The sequence below is a fragment of the Athene cunicularia genome (assembly GCF_003259725.1).
Source record: "Athene cunicularia isolate RWA chromosome 4 unlocalized genomic scaffold, athCun1 chr4_part1, whole genome shotgun sequence".
In the NCBI taxonomy this organism is placed as follows: Eukaryota; Metazoa; Chordata; class Aves; order Strigiformes; family Strigidae; genus Athene; species Athene cunicularia.
In genome coordinates this window covers 39,694,606-39,710,447 of record NW_020799098.1, presented here as the reverse complement: position 1 = coordinate 39,710,447, position 15,842 = coordinate 39,694,606, and the positions used below count along the sequence as shown (strand labels likewise).

The 15,842-nt window shown below is 38.5% G+C and overlaps 1 protein-coding gene across 1 annotated transcript in view; it reads left to right on the top strand.

Moving 5' to 3' along the window:
• GALNTL6 (polypeptide N-acetylgalactosaminyltransferase like 6) overlaps positions 1-15,842 on the top strand; it is a 315,463-nt gene that overhangs the window by 228,205 nt on the left and 71,416 nt on the right. Inside the window, exons 5-6 of the mRNA XM_026847007.1 lie at positions 2,773-2,958; positions 8,539-8,722. Of these exons, the coding sequence (XP_026702808.1) occupies positions 2,773-2,958; positions 8,539-8,722 (370 nt within the window). The remainder of the gene's footprint in view (positions 1-2,772; positions 2,959-8,538; positions 8,723-15,842) is intronic.

Genomic DNA, 15,842 nt, shown 5'->3' with positions numbered 1-15,842 from the left:
AAAACTCGTTTGCTTTACAGAATTTCAGATATTATTCGGGGGAAAAAAAAAAAATGAGACCTCTTTTCCTGAGTTTGCAAGGAACCTAAAGCACTGAAAGAATATTATGAACTACCACTGATTTCAATGGAGTTCAAGCTCCAATCAACTGATGACAATCAAATTATATTCTTCAACTCTTTTGTTATATAGCAATTGATATAAGAACAGAAAAGAATGTACTGTAATTTGATAGTTTACATCATCTCTCCCTGAAGTGTTTTCCTGAAGAGATAGGCACTCAGCTTTCAGACTTTGTTCATTGCAAGATGTGAAAGGAATTAAATTAAGTCCTTTGTATGAGACTGAATTTGTCCCAGGACAACAATCAGAATGAATGAAAAGAGGGCATTTGTATTAGGTCATTTAAACATCAGTGGTGGCCATATTCAAACTGTCTATTGCAAGGCGAGAACTGTGTTCATGCTGAGTAACCTGAATCTTTTTATTAGTTGTCTGGACAGTGTGCAGCAATGTGGTCAGGTTCTTGGTGCAGGATTCCTATGAACTATTGAGTGCAAACAAACTTAAGACTTGTGTGTGGAAGAGGTCAGAGGAGCAGGGTTAGATGACCTTAGAAGACTACAGGAAATTTCCAGTGTCTGAGGACTAACAGAAGCTATGGTACGTAAGAGATTAGGTTTGATTTACTTTGGAAATGTGTAATATCCTGTCACTTTGAAACTATTTCATATTTCATGTCTACAAGATGACACAATTTACAACACAGAAAAAAATCCAGATTGACAGCCCTAACAGACTTTCTTACATTACCTGCAAGGTCTTTATATCTTTGGTTTTAAGGTCTATTTCCCTTCTTCTGTATTCCTGCGCTATGGGAATAGCCTCAATGGGGCTCATAAAAACAGGAAACAGTTTGATAAACATACCCTTTAGGCAGTCTTGCACATGGGCACAAAATTATCTAAGACTTGATGTAACTTCAGCTTAGTCATAACACTGAATTACAGCTGTACCTAAAATGAGTCAGAGTGGCACACAGCCCTTGTACCATTAATATAGTTGGTCATACAAAGACCACCATTCAAAGACATGGTACATCTCTTGTCATTGTGACTGTTAGGGGATTGTGTGAGTTTTTTATTAAGTATGTATTAGCAAAATGGGACCCAAAAAATGGTGAATAGCTCTTTTCCTCTTACTTCAGAATTTAAATGTGTATTCTGTGATCAGCCACAGAGTAGAAGACAAAACCATCTTATGTTGATGTGAATGTCATTCTTTTTTTTGTCTCAGGCTTGTCCTTCCTCATTTGATCTCCACTCACTTGACTCAGCAGGTCTCCAGAGTGTTGAGATTCTCCTCCCAAAACCCCTAACCTGTTCTGTAACCCTTGCAAGCTGACGTTCCCAGCTGTCAGGCTGCTCCCCTTTCTGTGTTAGAGTACATCAGAATTCTCAGGACAGAGAAGCATCACATGCAATACTTTCCCACTAAATACATAAAACTAACACACCAGTGTTTCTACTTCCTAATCCACAGGTAGATTTGGAAAGTCTCGTGTGTTGGTCAGCTAGGAAGGAAAGGAGCAGAGACAAGAAGGAGCATGTGCAGGGAGCTCGATTTCAGTGGAGCTTGATTTTATTTTTACACAAGATCCTGTAGTCTCTGCATTGTGACTTGTTTGCTTGTTGCCTTTAATCTTTGTGTCAGCGTTATACACTCCAGGTTACTGCTAAATGGTAGTCCTTTCAGCTAGTCTGTAACAAACTTCTTGTAGTCTCTAATGATGTATGGTTCGGATCAAGGCCTGTACTGACCATACAAGTCCAAAGAATTAGTAGCTGATATAAGAAGCAATCATAACTGGGCAAACCCATTTTAGTGAGACTCAGTTTACAACCCCTAGCATAACTAAATGTGGTATATTACCAATTTTAATTACTGGAGACTAAGCTTTGCTCTCCGTCTTTCCCTGCCAAATGAAATCATCAGATTTTTTCAAAGTAATGAGTCTGACAAGCTGAGGTGTTATATCAAAGACAAAATATCAGGATTTCTGTTTTAGATATACTTAAGAAGAGGCAAAACTGTAGGGTGATTTTTATTGTTAGGAGTTTTTTTCTGATTCTTATTGTGTTTCTAGTCAGAAGAAAAAATATTCCCAAAGATGCTGGTTTGTGATACAAAGAGAGCCAGATTTTGCAAATAAGAGACCCTACCAACTACTCAACATTTGCAGCTTAATTTTATTAGGAAGTCAGCTGTTCATTTGCTTCACGCAGGTATCCAACTATTAAGATCTTCCTTCATGTCTGTTTACCTTCCCATTACAAAAACAGTCTAATCATGCTAGCTTAACTCTTACTTTTAAAAAATTTCTTTCTATGCAGAGTTCTTCATAATTAGTTGATATAGGAAACCCACTTGGAAAGGACACTGTTTATAAAATGGCATGCCAGAATGTTTATCTGGCCTTGGACTGCAGGAATCAGAGGATGGATGAATATCCTGCAGTTGTTTTGGCGGTGATTATATCGTGGATGGCAGGTTGCCAGTAGCAACTGCAGTAAAAGGTCCAGAGTGTCAGTGTCTTCCTCTGTGAGATAAAACAGAGAACATTTGCACTTTCTGAACTGTTTCAGGGAGGATTTGTGGCAGATTTTGGAGGACTTGGAGTGGTGAAAGATGGAAGTAGATGTATGCCAGCCTGTCCTTCTGTTGGCTCCTTCAGGCCTGACACCACTGACCCTTTTTTGCCCTTCTTTCTAGAACATTTAAAAGAGAAGCTGGAGGAATACATGGTCCGTTTTGCCAAAGTGAGGATTGTACGTACCAAGAAACGAGAAGGGCTCATTCGGACCAGACTGCTAGGAGCCTCGCTGGCTAGAGGAGAAGTCTTGACATTTCTGGATTCCCATTGCGAAGTCAACGTGAATTGGCTCCCTCCCTTGCTTAGTAAGTGTATGAGCGTTTAACAGCCATTAAAATTAGAGCATAGAACGTAGCTTAAGCAATCGAAGCCATGTCCTGCAATAAGCAGGACAAACACTGTATAGAAGTGTTTGGAGTTCTGCTGCAGTGTCCAAAGAGTCAGTAGGAGAGACAACTCGGAGAAATGTGAGCAGCTCCATTTTATAGTTCTTGATAGCTGATAAAATTTTGAAGTGTCACTTTGGCGTATTAGACTTACTGTTTATTTTATTATTACGATTACTAAATACACTACTAAATCTAGTATTATGATGTGCCCTTACTATACACCTGAAAACTTTTGTTATGCAGGTATTCCAACTCCTTCTTAGTCCTTCACAATCCATTAAAACAGATTTTGCTGTAAATATACCCAAGACCTTAGAGTTAAATCCAGTAACAACTGCATTCACAATAGGAAGCTCAGAAAGAATGATTTGCTATTGAATGCTTTGCTGGATTCCAGCTGCAGCCAGCAGAGCTCCATTCGTCAAACAAATGGAAAGAATCAATTATTGTAGTCTAGGATTTCACTTCAGGAAACAATGTCCTCTTTTCTACACACCTGACTACATGCAAAGTGCATGTGCTTTGCAAATAAGTGCCTTTTTGCTAGCAAAAACAACATTTCTGAGTTTACTAATAAAGACATTTTTATTAATTAAAAGAGCATGTCATAAGCGCATGACAGGATAGAGTTTCACCAGTTAATGTTTATTGTTTTTTGAATTTTGTTGCTGGGACTGTTTGGCCACACAATATGCTGATAAAGCATTTGCAGCCAAGAAGAGATGCTATTCTGCTAATGAACTATCACTTGAGACCAAAAAAAAAAAAATACTAATAACTGTTTTTTCTTCAGATCAGTAACAAGATAATATACAAAATTCCAAATTTATATCCTTTGTAGCTTCCATATCAAATTACTCGTACAGTCTTTCCCCTTGTTACCACTTCGTCCATAACCACAATATCAGCATTTTTAAAAATAACCTCCATGTCTTCATGCAAAACCCAAGTGACATAAAGGAGCATAGAGAAATACAGGTTTCAACAAGCCTTCCACAAGCAGCCCTGACAAGTAGTCATTAAACACTCTGAACTACTCTACGTATACAGCCACCTTTTCTCTGCTTTCTGATTTTGCCCCACTGCACATAATACATTGCCACTAATGAAAAAAAATCTCAAGAAGATTCACTCTTGTCCTCTGAAATCTTTTGCAGATGAGATGTAACACTTCTATTTTGCTAACTTAGACATGGGAAAATTGTAAATTGCAAACCCAGTTCTTTTTCTTGCTTTCTTGTCTGAAATGAAGGTACATCTGACTGGGTTTCACCCTATAAAAACTGAAAAATAAATAGTCACAAAGGATTCATAACTGTACTTAGGTTGCAGTTGGGTATTGAACTGATGATTGTGACCCTCAGCCTCAAGACAGAAAACTGGAAAGATGAGAGAAGCTTCATCAGAGACCAAGTCCCAGTTCTCCTTAGTTCTCAAGTGAAATGAGGTCTTTCTCATTCCACATACAGTAGAAAGACTCATAACTAAGCAGGCAGAGGATCTAGAAATTGATCTTGAGGAATATTGGAGCCCAGAGTTAAGAGGATTTATTTTGAAAGAAAAAGTAGAGCACTACATGAAGGACAAACAGAAAATGAACATTAGTATATTTAAGGATGATCTGTGCCCTGTTTTCCTAAAGGAATGAGAGAACTTTCTCGTAATCATTAATGGCAAATATTTACTGAAATCAGGTGACACCTGGCTACTAAGAATGTATTTTTGCAAGTGTTTATCTAAAGATCTGTCTTGTGATGCATTCATGTGACTGAATGGCATTCAAGGAAACCACAACAGAGGGTATATTAGGTATTTACTGCTTTGAAGATGCCCTATTTTAGCTTCAATTGGATCTACCAACTGTAGCGAAAAGTCCTCAATAAGAGCACGATTCAGCCCTGCTCTGAAGACTGGCAGTCTTCGCTGGGAGGACAGCAGTTTCCACTGTTCCAAACAAGATTTTGTTCAAAATGAGACCTTAAAAGTTAGAGGATGGGGAGGTGGTCAGGAAACCAAGAGCAATCACATAAACATAGTTCACAAAGTTATTTAGTATCTAACTTATATTTTCAGAATTGACTATCACTTTTCAGACCAGAGGAAGACTGTTATTTCAGTACTTGTTAGGTATCTAAATAGCTTTGTGGAGCTGAGCCACAGTTGTTTTCAATGACAGTCCTAAGTTTTGTTTTCTTAAAAACAGGTGCAAAATAGCTTTTCTTTCTTTTCTTTCAGCTTGCTTTATTCCATTTCTTTTACTTAAATGTGTTTCTAAACCAAGATAAGCCACTCTGAGATCTGAGAGTTTTGCCTGATGTTCACTGAGCAGGCAGCAGTAGTCATGTAAAAACGTTGTCAAACAACTATTTGTTATCACTCCGCAGTAGTAGTATAAAGTCAGCAGAAGGAAAGATGTGACTTGGGCTCCAGATGCTGTAGTTGAGGGACTAGTGTGAAGTCACAGTTATCACAGGTAAGAAACTGAGCAGCAAACCAGCTGAAAGATACAGGCACATCTTTCCTTCTGCTGATGTTGCTGTGGGAGCAGTAAGAGGGGGGAGATGGACAATAAATCAATAGTGCCATAGGCTACGAGAACTAGGTTTGTAAAAACATATTTTTTTCACGACCAAGACTTAAAACTATATCATGATGAGATCATGCTTAGCAAGTTATCAAGACACCTGCTAGCTATAGCTGTCCATCTCTGCAACATTTAAATGATGCATTACTTGCCAGTGGGGAAACTGAGAGTACAAGTACTTGTACTTATGACAACTCAGATAACAAGACATAATTTGCTGAGCAACTCAAATGTTGTCTCTATATGTAATCATATAGTTAAGTAGGAAAATAAGAGTATTTGCAATGTGTCGTTGCTACTTTAACCAGGCCAATTTGAAAGAAGCACTTAAAATTAAGGGAGGGTGTCTTTCTCATAAAGATAAAACCTATATTTTTGAGATAGAGACTTATCCAATATTGAAAACTTCTGTTTATTGCCACATATGCACACTCTACTTGATACTAAAAGTGCTGAATTCAAATATATATATATTTTGCCTAAAATTGCTAGGGAGAAAGCCCTGAGCAATGTTTCCTCTTGTTCCCAGGCTTTTCCTCATATCTGCAAGATTTTTGCATGTACAATGATGCTTATCTGTCTGTTCTTCCCTTTATCTGCAGCATATGTGCGTTGAACTAATGTATGGAAATTTTCAGACCAATAGTAATTTGTGAGAGGATGATGAGTAAAAACAACCAAAAGAAACTGTAAAGCATTTCAGCTGTGCCTTTCAGTGTCTTGCATTAGGAGCAGGTGGCAGAAAGAGCAGCAGCTGGCAAAGGCAGCTGCATGTTTGCATCTGTAAAGCTATGATACTGGCACTCTTGTGAAATATAAGCTAGCCCTACAATCCTTTTTTCTGTTTCCTAAACTTGTATTGGGGCTACATTTAAGCCTAAGAAGTATGTATACAGAATTCATTATTTTAGGCATACTGAAAAAAAAAACATTGAGACCGCACATTTGATTGCCTTTTGGTGCGCACAACTACAAACACCCTGGTTTCTTCAAAAGTCAAGATCTTCCTGTCATTCCTCATCACCTCTAAAACATTTTTGGGGCTGAGAAGTAAGTTCTGCAGAAATGCACAAGAACAAGCAGGTAACCATCATCTTACTTGCAAAATTCTTGCAGATTGTAGAAATGAAGGCAGACTGACTGTTTGGCATTGCTCAAATAATTTTCTCCCTGGTGCTCTCTGCATGTGACTTGGAGGTTTCCAATCCTTCAGTCTATTTAAAGGCAGTGGCTTTTAAAGATCAAGAGAAGTATGTTAATATATTATGAGTCTACCTTTGACCTGCTCCAGCCAAATCAATCCCATTTAGTTTCTCTCCTCCAATCAATTTAGAAGGAAAGGATGAGAGACAGATTATTATTAGCTCTGTAGCTATTAGCAGGACCATCACAGGAAAAAGATTATGTAAAAATGACTTTACATAATGATTACAGATAACACTACACAGTATACCAGTGAATGTAATTATATTTGGCCATAGCAACAGTAATGCAGCCATTATGTCTGAGATGAGTTTCCTAGAATTTTGTGAGAGCCTGTGCTTTAAATCTTTTTTCACTTTTAAAGGATAAGGATGTAAAAACCTGCTGAACTTCCAGGCACTGTAATTTTTCACCAGAAGTCGGCATTGTTCCCCCATTTTGGACAGTCTCTACACAACTGCCAATAAATATGAAAACTGTAGATATTTTCCTTAAAAAAAAATCTTTTTTCTTAATTTCAGTCCTTCAGAAACAAGGAAGCAGAATCTGTATTATTAATCATTACACCAGTATTACCTGTCTTTCTATCTAAGTGATCATTTCACACTCAGCCATCTGGGTTTTTTGGTTTTTTAGGGTATTATCAAGCACCAGTGAAATCTGATTCTTAAAACAAAAAACATGTTTTCCACATAGGCCCTACAATGTATTGCATTTTGTAAAGAATCTAGGCTGCCATTCAGAGAAGAAGCTTTATGATACTTGGAATTCTGATATTTTGTTTCTTTCAAGGATTCACAGATAGTTTTTTCTACTGTTCTTTCATGCCAGTGAGGCTACAAACTTTCCCTGTACTTGCTCATTTCAAACCATTATTCTTCTGCCTAGTTCTTGCAGTTGGAATATCTTCTAGACATTTCTTTCTTTTCTGAGGAGCTCCAAGGGATTAAGCAATAGGATTCACCAAAAGAGATTCAGGCCCACCCTGCCCTTACACTAAAGATGGGAATTTGATTTAGCCTCACAGTTCTAATTAGAAGGAAAAAAAAAAAAAAAACAAACGCGGGGGAAGGGGGGGAAAAAAAAAAAACAAACAAACAAAAAAAACCCTCCCTTCTTTAGAAAACAGGTGGTTAAGAATAATACTGCAGGGCTGCCTTTATATCTCAAAGATTGGTACAAAAGAGGACACAAGCCTTGTTTTGTTCGTCATGTTGGAGTTTGCCTTTAATTTGTGGCACTTGATCTCCAAGCTGATGCACACTAGAGCCACAGGAATGGCAGCTGAATGGTTGCAAGATTCACATTTAGGAACACAAATCTCTCTCAAAGGAGCTTGCCATACACACTCCCCACAGCTGAAGGTGTATTTTTACATTTTGCTTGCTGGCTTGTTCCGTAGCTGACAGATTGGGGACAGCTCAGAGTAGTAAAGTGACAGAGATATAGATGACTGGACTCCTGTGACTCTCATAGGGATATGCCTCTCTTTAAAGAACTGTAAATGCTTCTAATCATTGCCCAACTGCATTAAGTCTAGTCCAGATAAAGGTTTGATTCAGATTTGAAAAATGAAATTATTTGGAGGCCATAGGGAACAAAGCAAGCAATCTTCAAACATCAGAAAACCTGTGGGATTCACTTTGCAGTAATATGATAGATGGCTTGACTAGACATGCCGTTTCCTATTTTCTACTTTCATTTTTCAGACCAGATTGCACTAAACCACAAAACCATCGTGTGTCCTATGATCGATGTCATTGACCACAATCACTTTGGCTACGAGGCACAGGCGGGGGATGCCATGCGAGGAGCTTTTGACTGGGAAATGTACTACAAAAGAATACCGATTCCTCCAGAGCTCCAGAGAGCTGATCCCAGCGACCCCTTTGAGTAAGTAGAGATAAAAGGGAGAGTGGGAACATGAAGCAGAACAAGCAAAGAAGGTAACTGTAGCAGGAGAATCCAAGCCCAGAAATTTCCTTGTAGGCCACTGTACTAATGAAAGGTAGTAGAAGCAAGCAAGTTTATAAAACCTTAAAAGTCAGAAAAAGATCAGGGCAACAAGCTGCAGAATTCACAAGCTGTGCCTGGAAACACAAACCTTCCCCATCTTTTCTAGCCCAGTGGTTGTACATAAAAGAAACAGGCACATACTTGTAGTTAAGAGAAGGTATTAGCATTGGACAAGGAGTGAATGCAACTACAGTTAATTCTGTTTATTCCACAAAACACTTCACAAACAGACTTTAGTTTAATGTTTTCTTTGCTGGAGATTGATGTAATACATGCATCAATAGCTGAGTCCACATTCTGCCAGCAGATTCTTTGTTTATGACTGATGATATTGCTACTCTGTGTATATTGCTGTAACTTAAACACAGGGCTGTCAAACCTGAATAGCGTCAAGCTGATTTGTAAATAATTTTTGATAAGCCAGCATCCAATCCCAGTATTGTATAGATCGGCTCATTCACAGGAATGATCTACTTTTCACAAAGCTAGATCCTTTTTTCTTTTAATTATTCTAATGTAAGGATCATCTAGGTTTAATCCTCAGCAGAAGAGAGAGGACAGAAGACAGACATGGTTCAGTGTGGCTTCAGGTCTCACACAGTGCACAAACCACAGGGCTGGCTCTGATGCTGTCAGTAGCCCTGACTGAAACTCCACACTGCAGGTTTTGGCAGTTTAAAAGCTCAGAATTTTCCCCTCCCCGAAACAAAACCTGGAAACAATAGCAACAGAAAACCTGTGTCTCTGACCCAGACTGCACTATTTTGAATAATGGATCTGATTCATGCAGAAATTGACCCTTATATCCAGGGAATGACCATCTCTGTATAGGGACAAGTAGGTAATTGCAGCATTTGGTGGGCTTATTTTCATTATTCTGCTTATTCCTTTTTACTTATCTCCATCTAGGCCCATCAGTCTTCATCTTGCATTGGTGTAAGTGTTGATGAAGTATTTTCCATCAGCTGCCAATCTGACCACTCCACAACATAGATGCAGCTAGTTCAATCACATAGTACTCCAGAGTTGCTAGAGACTCCATTGCTTTTCCACAAATCTTCCTGGTCCTCTGAGCAGTTATAATTTCTTGCCACTTACTGAAAGTCAGCTAACACATTGTATAATTTGGTTCAGCATTCAAAGTTTGTATGTAAGTAAAATTTGTATATTGTCAGCTTAGCTACGGGGTTGCTTATCAGCTATTTCACACATTTGCGGTTTGTAGTATGCGTCTCTCAAAGACAAGAGAGGCCTGAAGGAGGTACTTGTAGGAAACTTTCTAGAACAGACAAGGCTTTGTACAGTACAGAACAGATGTGGTGACTTTACGTGAACTGTTGTTACGATCAGCATGGCATCAGTTGATACCCACCTTGCCCTGCCTGCATTTGTAAGACACACAGATAAATGACTTCACAAGGAACATATAGAACAATGCAACCTATGAATCTCTTGTAATCTGAGTAGCCATCTCCCAGGAAAGGTGGAGAGCCTTCCCAGTTCTTGCACAAATCAGCGAGAGTCGTCTTTTGTTCTCCCCATCACAGGATCCACATCAGAGCAGTGCAGGTGGAAGAGCAGCATTACACATGGAACCACCATGTCCATTCCCCATGACAACAGGATTGAAGGCTGGCTGAGCTAGGGTGATATCTTTGCTCAAAAGTACCTGCTGCCTAGAATGGTGAGGGTAAAGATGTGTTTTAAATAATCAGTATGAATTTTGCTTAGGGGAGGAATAATTTTCTAATTCAGTCAGTACAGCTTTTCTCCTAGGGCCTTCTCTGTTGGTACCTCGAGCTTTTAATACCTTGCTTACAACTAGTACGGTAAACGTTACAAACCATTTTAGATACCGGTAATTTAATTGACCAAGACAGCTTCTATAGAATTAAAGAGACAGAACAGTCTTCCTTTAGGTGCATACACACTAAAACTAGAAATGGCTTCAGCTAGCACTATAATTATTATGTTACTATTTTGTAAGCAGTAGGGACTTTTTTTTTTTATTTAGGTTAAATATTTTACTATTGGTGTCTTAATAGCTTTATTTCTTGCCAGCAGCATCAGATCTGAGCTGATCCTTAATGAACTGGAAAATTGCCAGCATTTTTAGTAAAACACCAGCAAATAACGGGTACATGATCCAAAAATTGCGCTGATGAGGTTTTTTTCCCTCACTTAAAATGCCAACTCAGTATGTATGTTAAGCAGAAAAGGTTGCATCAGCCTAAGAAATAATATACATAAAACCAGATCAAACTACAGAAGACTGAAGAACAGTCATTGTGTTATCTGAATGATACATTTGTTTTCCATCTGATGATCAAAATACTGCTGCAGCAGACATCAGCATTCTGACTCAGCAAACTGAAGTGTTGTCAGGTAGGCTTTTGGTGTGACAGTAGCATGGAGCTTCCTGAGCTCCAGTACCAGCTGAGCTAGTGTTTCTGGAATTAATTTCCCCCCCCTTTTTTTTTCAACTGTACCCCATTATGGTTAGTGTTTGACAGGTACTCTCCTGTTGGACACTATCTATCTGGACGTAGTCTTTCAGTACAGAATTCATCTTGTGAAGAATGTAGACATTTTCATGAATGTGAATGTGGGCACGGTTTATTGTTCACGCACCTGTAGTGCTGCTCAGGCAGCATCTCCAGCCTTCGCTGTGACAGAACTTGGAGCTTCATTCCAGATGTTATCTTTTCCTGATGTACAGCCACGCATATTCTCAGGCCCTCTGCAGTTGTTCATGACAAGTAGCGTTACACCAAGATTTCACTTGATGTTTATTACTTTAAGACTGAATAAGAAGTATACTCAGAAGCTTCCAGCCTGCCCAGTGCCAAATTCAGGTACAGATGACATACTAGCACCAACCTGGGAGTCCCATGACAAATTTATAACTGCATCTGGATCAGGCTGCATTCATCTACAAAATTTAGCATTTTGGTTCACGTGTAGATTGTCACTGGCCATGCCAAGTTTCCCATAGGTTTCACTGAACCAAACTATAGTCATATAGAACGTATTATCAACCAAAGCTCCTATGTGAATTATTGGATATTTCTGTATGCTCACTGCATGTCGTTTAACAGCTCTTCCATAAATGGATCTCGTGTAGCCTTTAAGATTAGCTCTTTTTCTGAAAGATCTGTGTTGCTCTGTTTCAGAATACATTGACTCCTTAAAGGCATGGAAATTGGACCTCACCCCTAATAATGCTGCCTTCCCATCCAGAGACTAAATCAGTGAACTTGTTGATTTTCTTTTTTTCATGTGCCAAGGAAACAACAGAAGTTTTATCTTGCATTCAACTGATATGTCATACTTGCAGCTCATCACAGTTGTTTGTAGTGACTTTTCTCTTTCAATTTGTGTACAACTGCCCCAATATATTCTGAGGGGGGCTTCATGCCATTTTGCTCTGATGCATTCAGGGTTGTGTAAATGACACAGAGCAAATTGTTATTCTGATGTACTGTGGGAAATTGTCAGACAGTTGTGAAATTATCATCATGTCATGATGATGCTCACTGTCTTGATCCCAGGGTCAGTGATCATTCAGCAGAATCTGAGATGTCTTGGGAAATTTTTCTCTAGTCTATAAGCAGGGAGGACCAGAGATACTTACCTCCTTTGTGGCAAGGATCACCTTGGCTTATTATCTCTAACTGGTTTCTCTGTCATGGCAGAGGTTTGGGAGCATGCCCTTATGGGACATACGGGTTTGGGGTATAAGAGCATGCTCTTGTGTGGCTGTTTGTTTCTGTGGTGCAAGTGCCCTAGTCTCTGGAGGAATTTGCCTAACTCAAGCAATTGCCTTTTAAACTAATAGGGTAACCTTGTTACTATAATGGACTGTGATATACAGCATGTCAGTTTATATGATTTAATAGCCTGTCTGGGCTAAAAGCTCCATGGAAGTTTAAAGGAGAAGTTTGATATGCTTAAGCTTGCTGGGGATGACTGCTCTTTATTTCCTGGCACTCACATTACATCAATTCATGTTATCGCATGACGGACGTGAAAATGGTCATCGGTGTCCATTCATGCCAGCAGCAACATATTTTTAACCAGATAAGAAAACATCAACAATTCAACTCAAAAAAACTATTTTGGAGAACCACAAACTAATCAAGAGAATTAATATAGCACAAATCAATTAAGGTAGGAAAGGGCTGCACAGCTCCTCAGAGCAGTTTTATGGTGGTGTAATGTTATGATATAGGAGAGGGGGATTGAATTGCAACTCAAGGTGGAAATTCTAACCAATGAGAGAAGTGTTGTGCTACTTACTGGATTGTAAGACTTCTAGCACCTATGTAGAAAAGTTAGTATTTTTTGGGATGTGACTAGTCCTTACTCACTAAGTGTTCCGTGTTTGCCATCTGATATAGACCTGTCATCTCCAGACCTCCCTGAAGGGAGACAAAGCCAAAGAATCTTGTCATTCTAGCAAAGGACCAGAACAATGGTTTAGCAAATACTGAGCTAGCCAAGGAAATAGAAGCAACTTCATAACGTCTGACAAAACATTTTAGTTCCTGCACTCAGTTCCTATTTATAAATTAGGAATAGAATCACTCCACCATGGCAAAGCTACTTTGGGTATGAGTCTGGCAAACGTTATAGCATTGAGGTCTTCCAGTAATAAGGGCCACTTACAGTGTATGGATGTACTTTTTGGTAAAATTTTGAACATGCTTAAGGGATGAAATTAGGTGATCAGTACATTTTTCTCTTCCTTTGCATCACAGACTCTCAACCTTGAGTGTAATGCATGACCTTAATGTAGCCAGTTGTGTGTTAAATTAGAAGATTACTTGGCACTTTCTGTTGAATTGTGTATCTATAATCATTTTATTATTATGAGAGCTGTTGTCAGCTTGCTCTTTTATTTGAATTTGACATGCTCTCAGAAATACGTTTTTTTTCTGCAGCTTCTTTTTCAGTATTTATACATACTTTTTACAACACATTGGTGCAAAGAAAGTCTTTGCTAAGACTGCATTTCAAATCTGACAAGTACTTTTACAATTTTATTATCATTTTCTGAAGTTTAGAAAGTGCTTTGGACAATGATTTCTGTTCTATAGCTCCCAGTGCTTTATAGTCTGTGTCTTTTATGGTTGATCTCTGCCTATAAACATATTCATAAAATCTCTCACAACCAGAAACAAGCGTCTATTTTTTTAAAGCCCGAGTATAATCTACTGGTTTGAACTGTGCTACAGGAATTTTTGCTGCAAAGGCATATTTCTACAGAGAAACAGTACCCAATCAGTATGAGTTTGTGTAATTTAAGGTCTTGATTTATTGTTTTGACAAGCTGTGGTCTGTAGAAGACTCTTAGTGGAGATAACAGTGGAGATAACAATAGCTTTTACAAACTGTCATCCACCCCATGGCCCCATGAAAATCTCAGAAGTTTTTTCAGTGAAAAATGCTGCCCCTAACATACCATTTATGACTGAAAATATGCATATTCAATCATTTTCTCCTGTCTTTGCTAGAATTTCAGTGTAGAGGTTCTATACAACCAGTACATTTTCTCTGAAGGCTAGTTCACAAGGTAACTCCACAAAAAGTGTAATCTGTCAGAATAAAAAAGAAAATAAAATCAAGGACAAAAAGCTTCTGCTGGTATAATTTGTATAACCTCACAAGAGTCACTCAAGGAATTAGTTGAGTTCTACATGCTAGTTGAATTGGGTAGATTCAGGTTTGATACACAACTTTTCACTCAAGTTGCTAGTGGCTCATGCCTCCCAAGACAAAAGAGAACTACTTTTGTTCATAATGCCTTGATGCTGCAGTGCCAAAGTAGCTGTGGGTTTTTTGGTTCTGTGGAAACTCATATTTCTAATTTTCTTTCACACTTGGAGTTTCATGGTGAGCATAAAAATGTAAACATCTTGAATGCAATGTTTCTAGAGCTGTTAGGCTGCTACTTCACACAAGTATTAACTTTAGAGCTTGATAGTCTATATGTCCATATGCTGGGGCAGATTCATAGAGTAGGTCACCAAAACTACCAATAATTAGAAAACTAAGTGGTTTCTGGACATGAATTTAATATTTCTTTACATAAAAAAGACTGGGATGATAGCCAAGAAGACAGAGATATGTTGCTCAATGCATGCAGGTGAGCTATTTAACACTATCAACATGCTGTTAATAGAGATGACTTGGCTTTCAAAATTATAAAAATATGTCTGAACAATTTTCCATGAAGAAAATGAAATAACCCTTTTAAAATATTTTTTTATGGTTTTTAACTGTATATTTTCAAGCCATTTTCTCTAGAACTTTCATGCAGAATTTGGTGACACCTATTGGTACTAAGAAACAGAAAAACATCACCCTTCTATTATATTTTATTGTGTTTACCAGCATAAAGTTGGGAGCAACCTCTGCATCTACCTGCGTTTCTGTTTGTTTGTTGTTGTGGTCTTTTTAAAGCATGACCTATTGCTATCTAAAGCCTCAATCTAGTGTACAGTTGCTTCCAACAGAAGAGAGAACAGACTAAAATGACTAATTTTGTCAGACCCCTTTGTGCCAAACTTTTTCCAAATCTGTACGTAGATGCAAGTTCCACATATGCTCATTGGCTCAAGTTTACTAATACACTTTAGCGTTTGTCCAGTACAAGAGGTTGAGGTTGGGGAGTATGTGTGCGTGTCATTTCCCCCTTACTCTACAAGGTCTGCCAGATACCCCACAGTATCACAATGCTTTTCTTCCTTTCCCCTCCAATGCCCATGGTTCTTTTTTCAGAGGCAGCTTCCACCAAGCATGACATATTTAGAAGCATTTTCACCTGCCAATATATGCCTTCTGACTTTTTTGTCTACATAGAATAATTCTGATTGTCCAACTGTCTTGGTGTAGGACCCCATTAACCCTGAGATGAAGAGATTTTTTTTGTTTCCACTCTGAAGAAATTAAGCTGCTAATGCAGTGTGGGCTGGAAGAATGAAAAGAAGAGGCT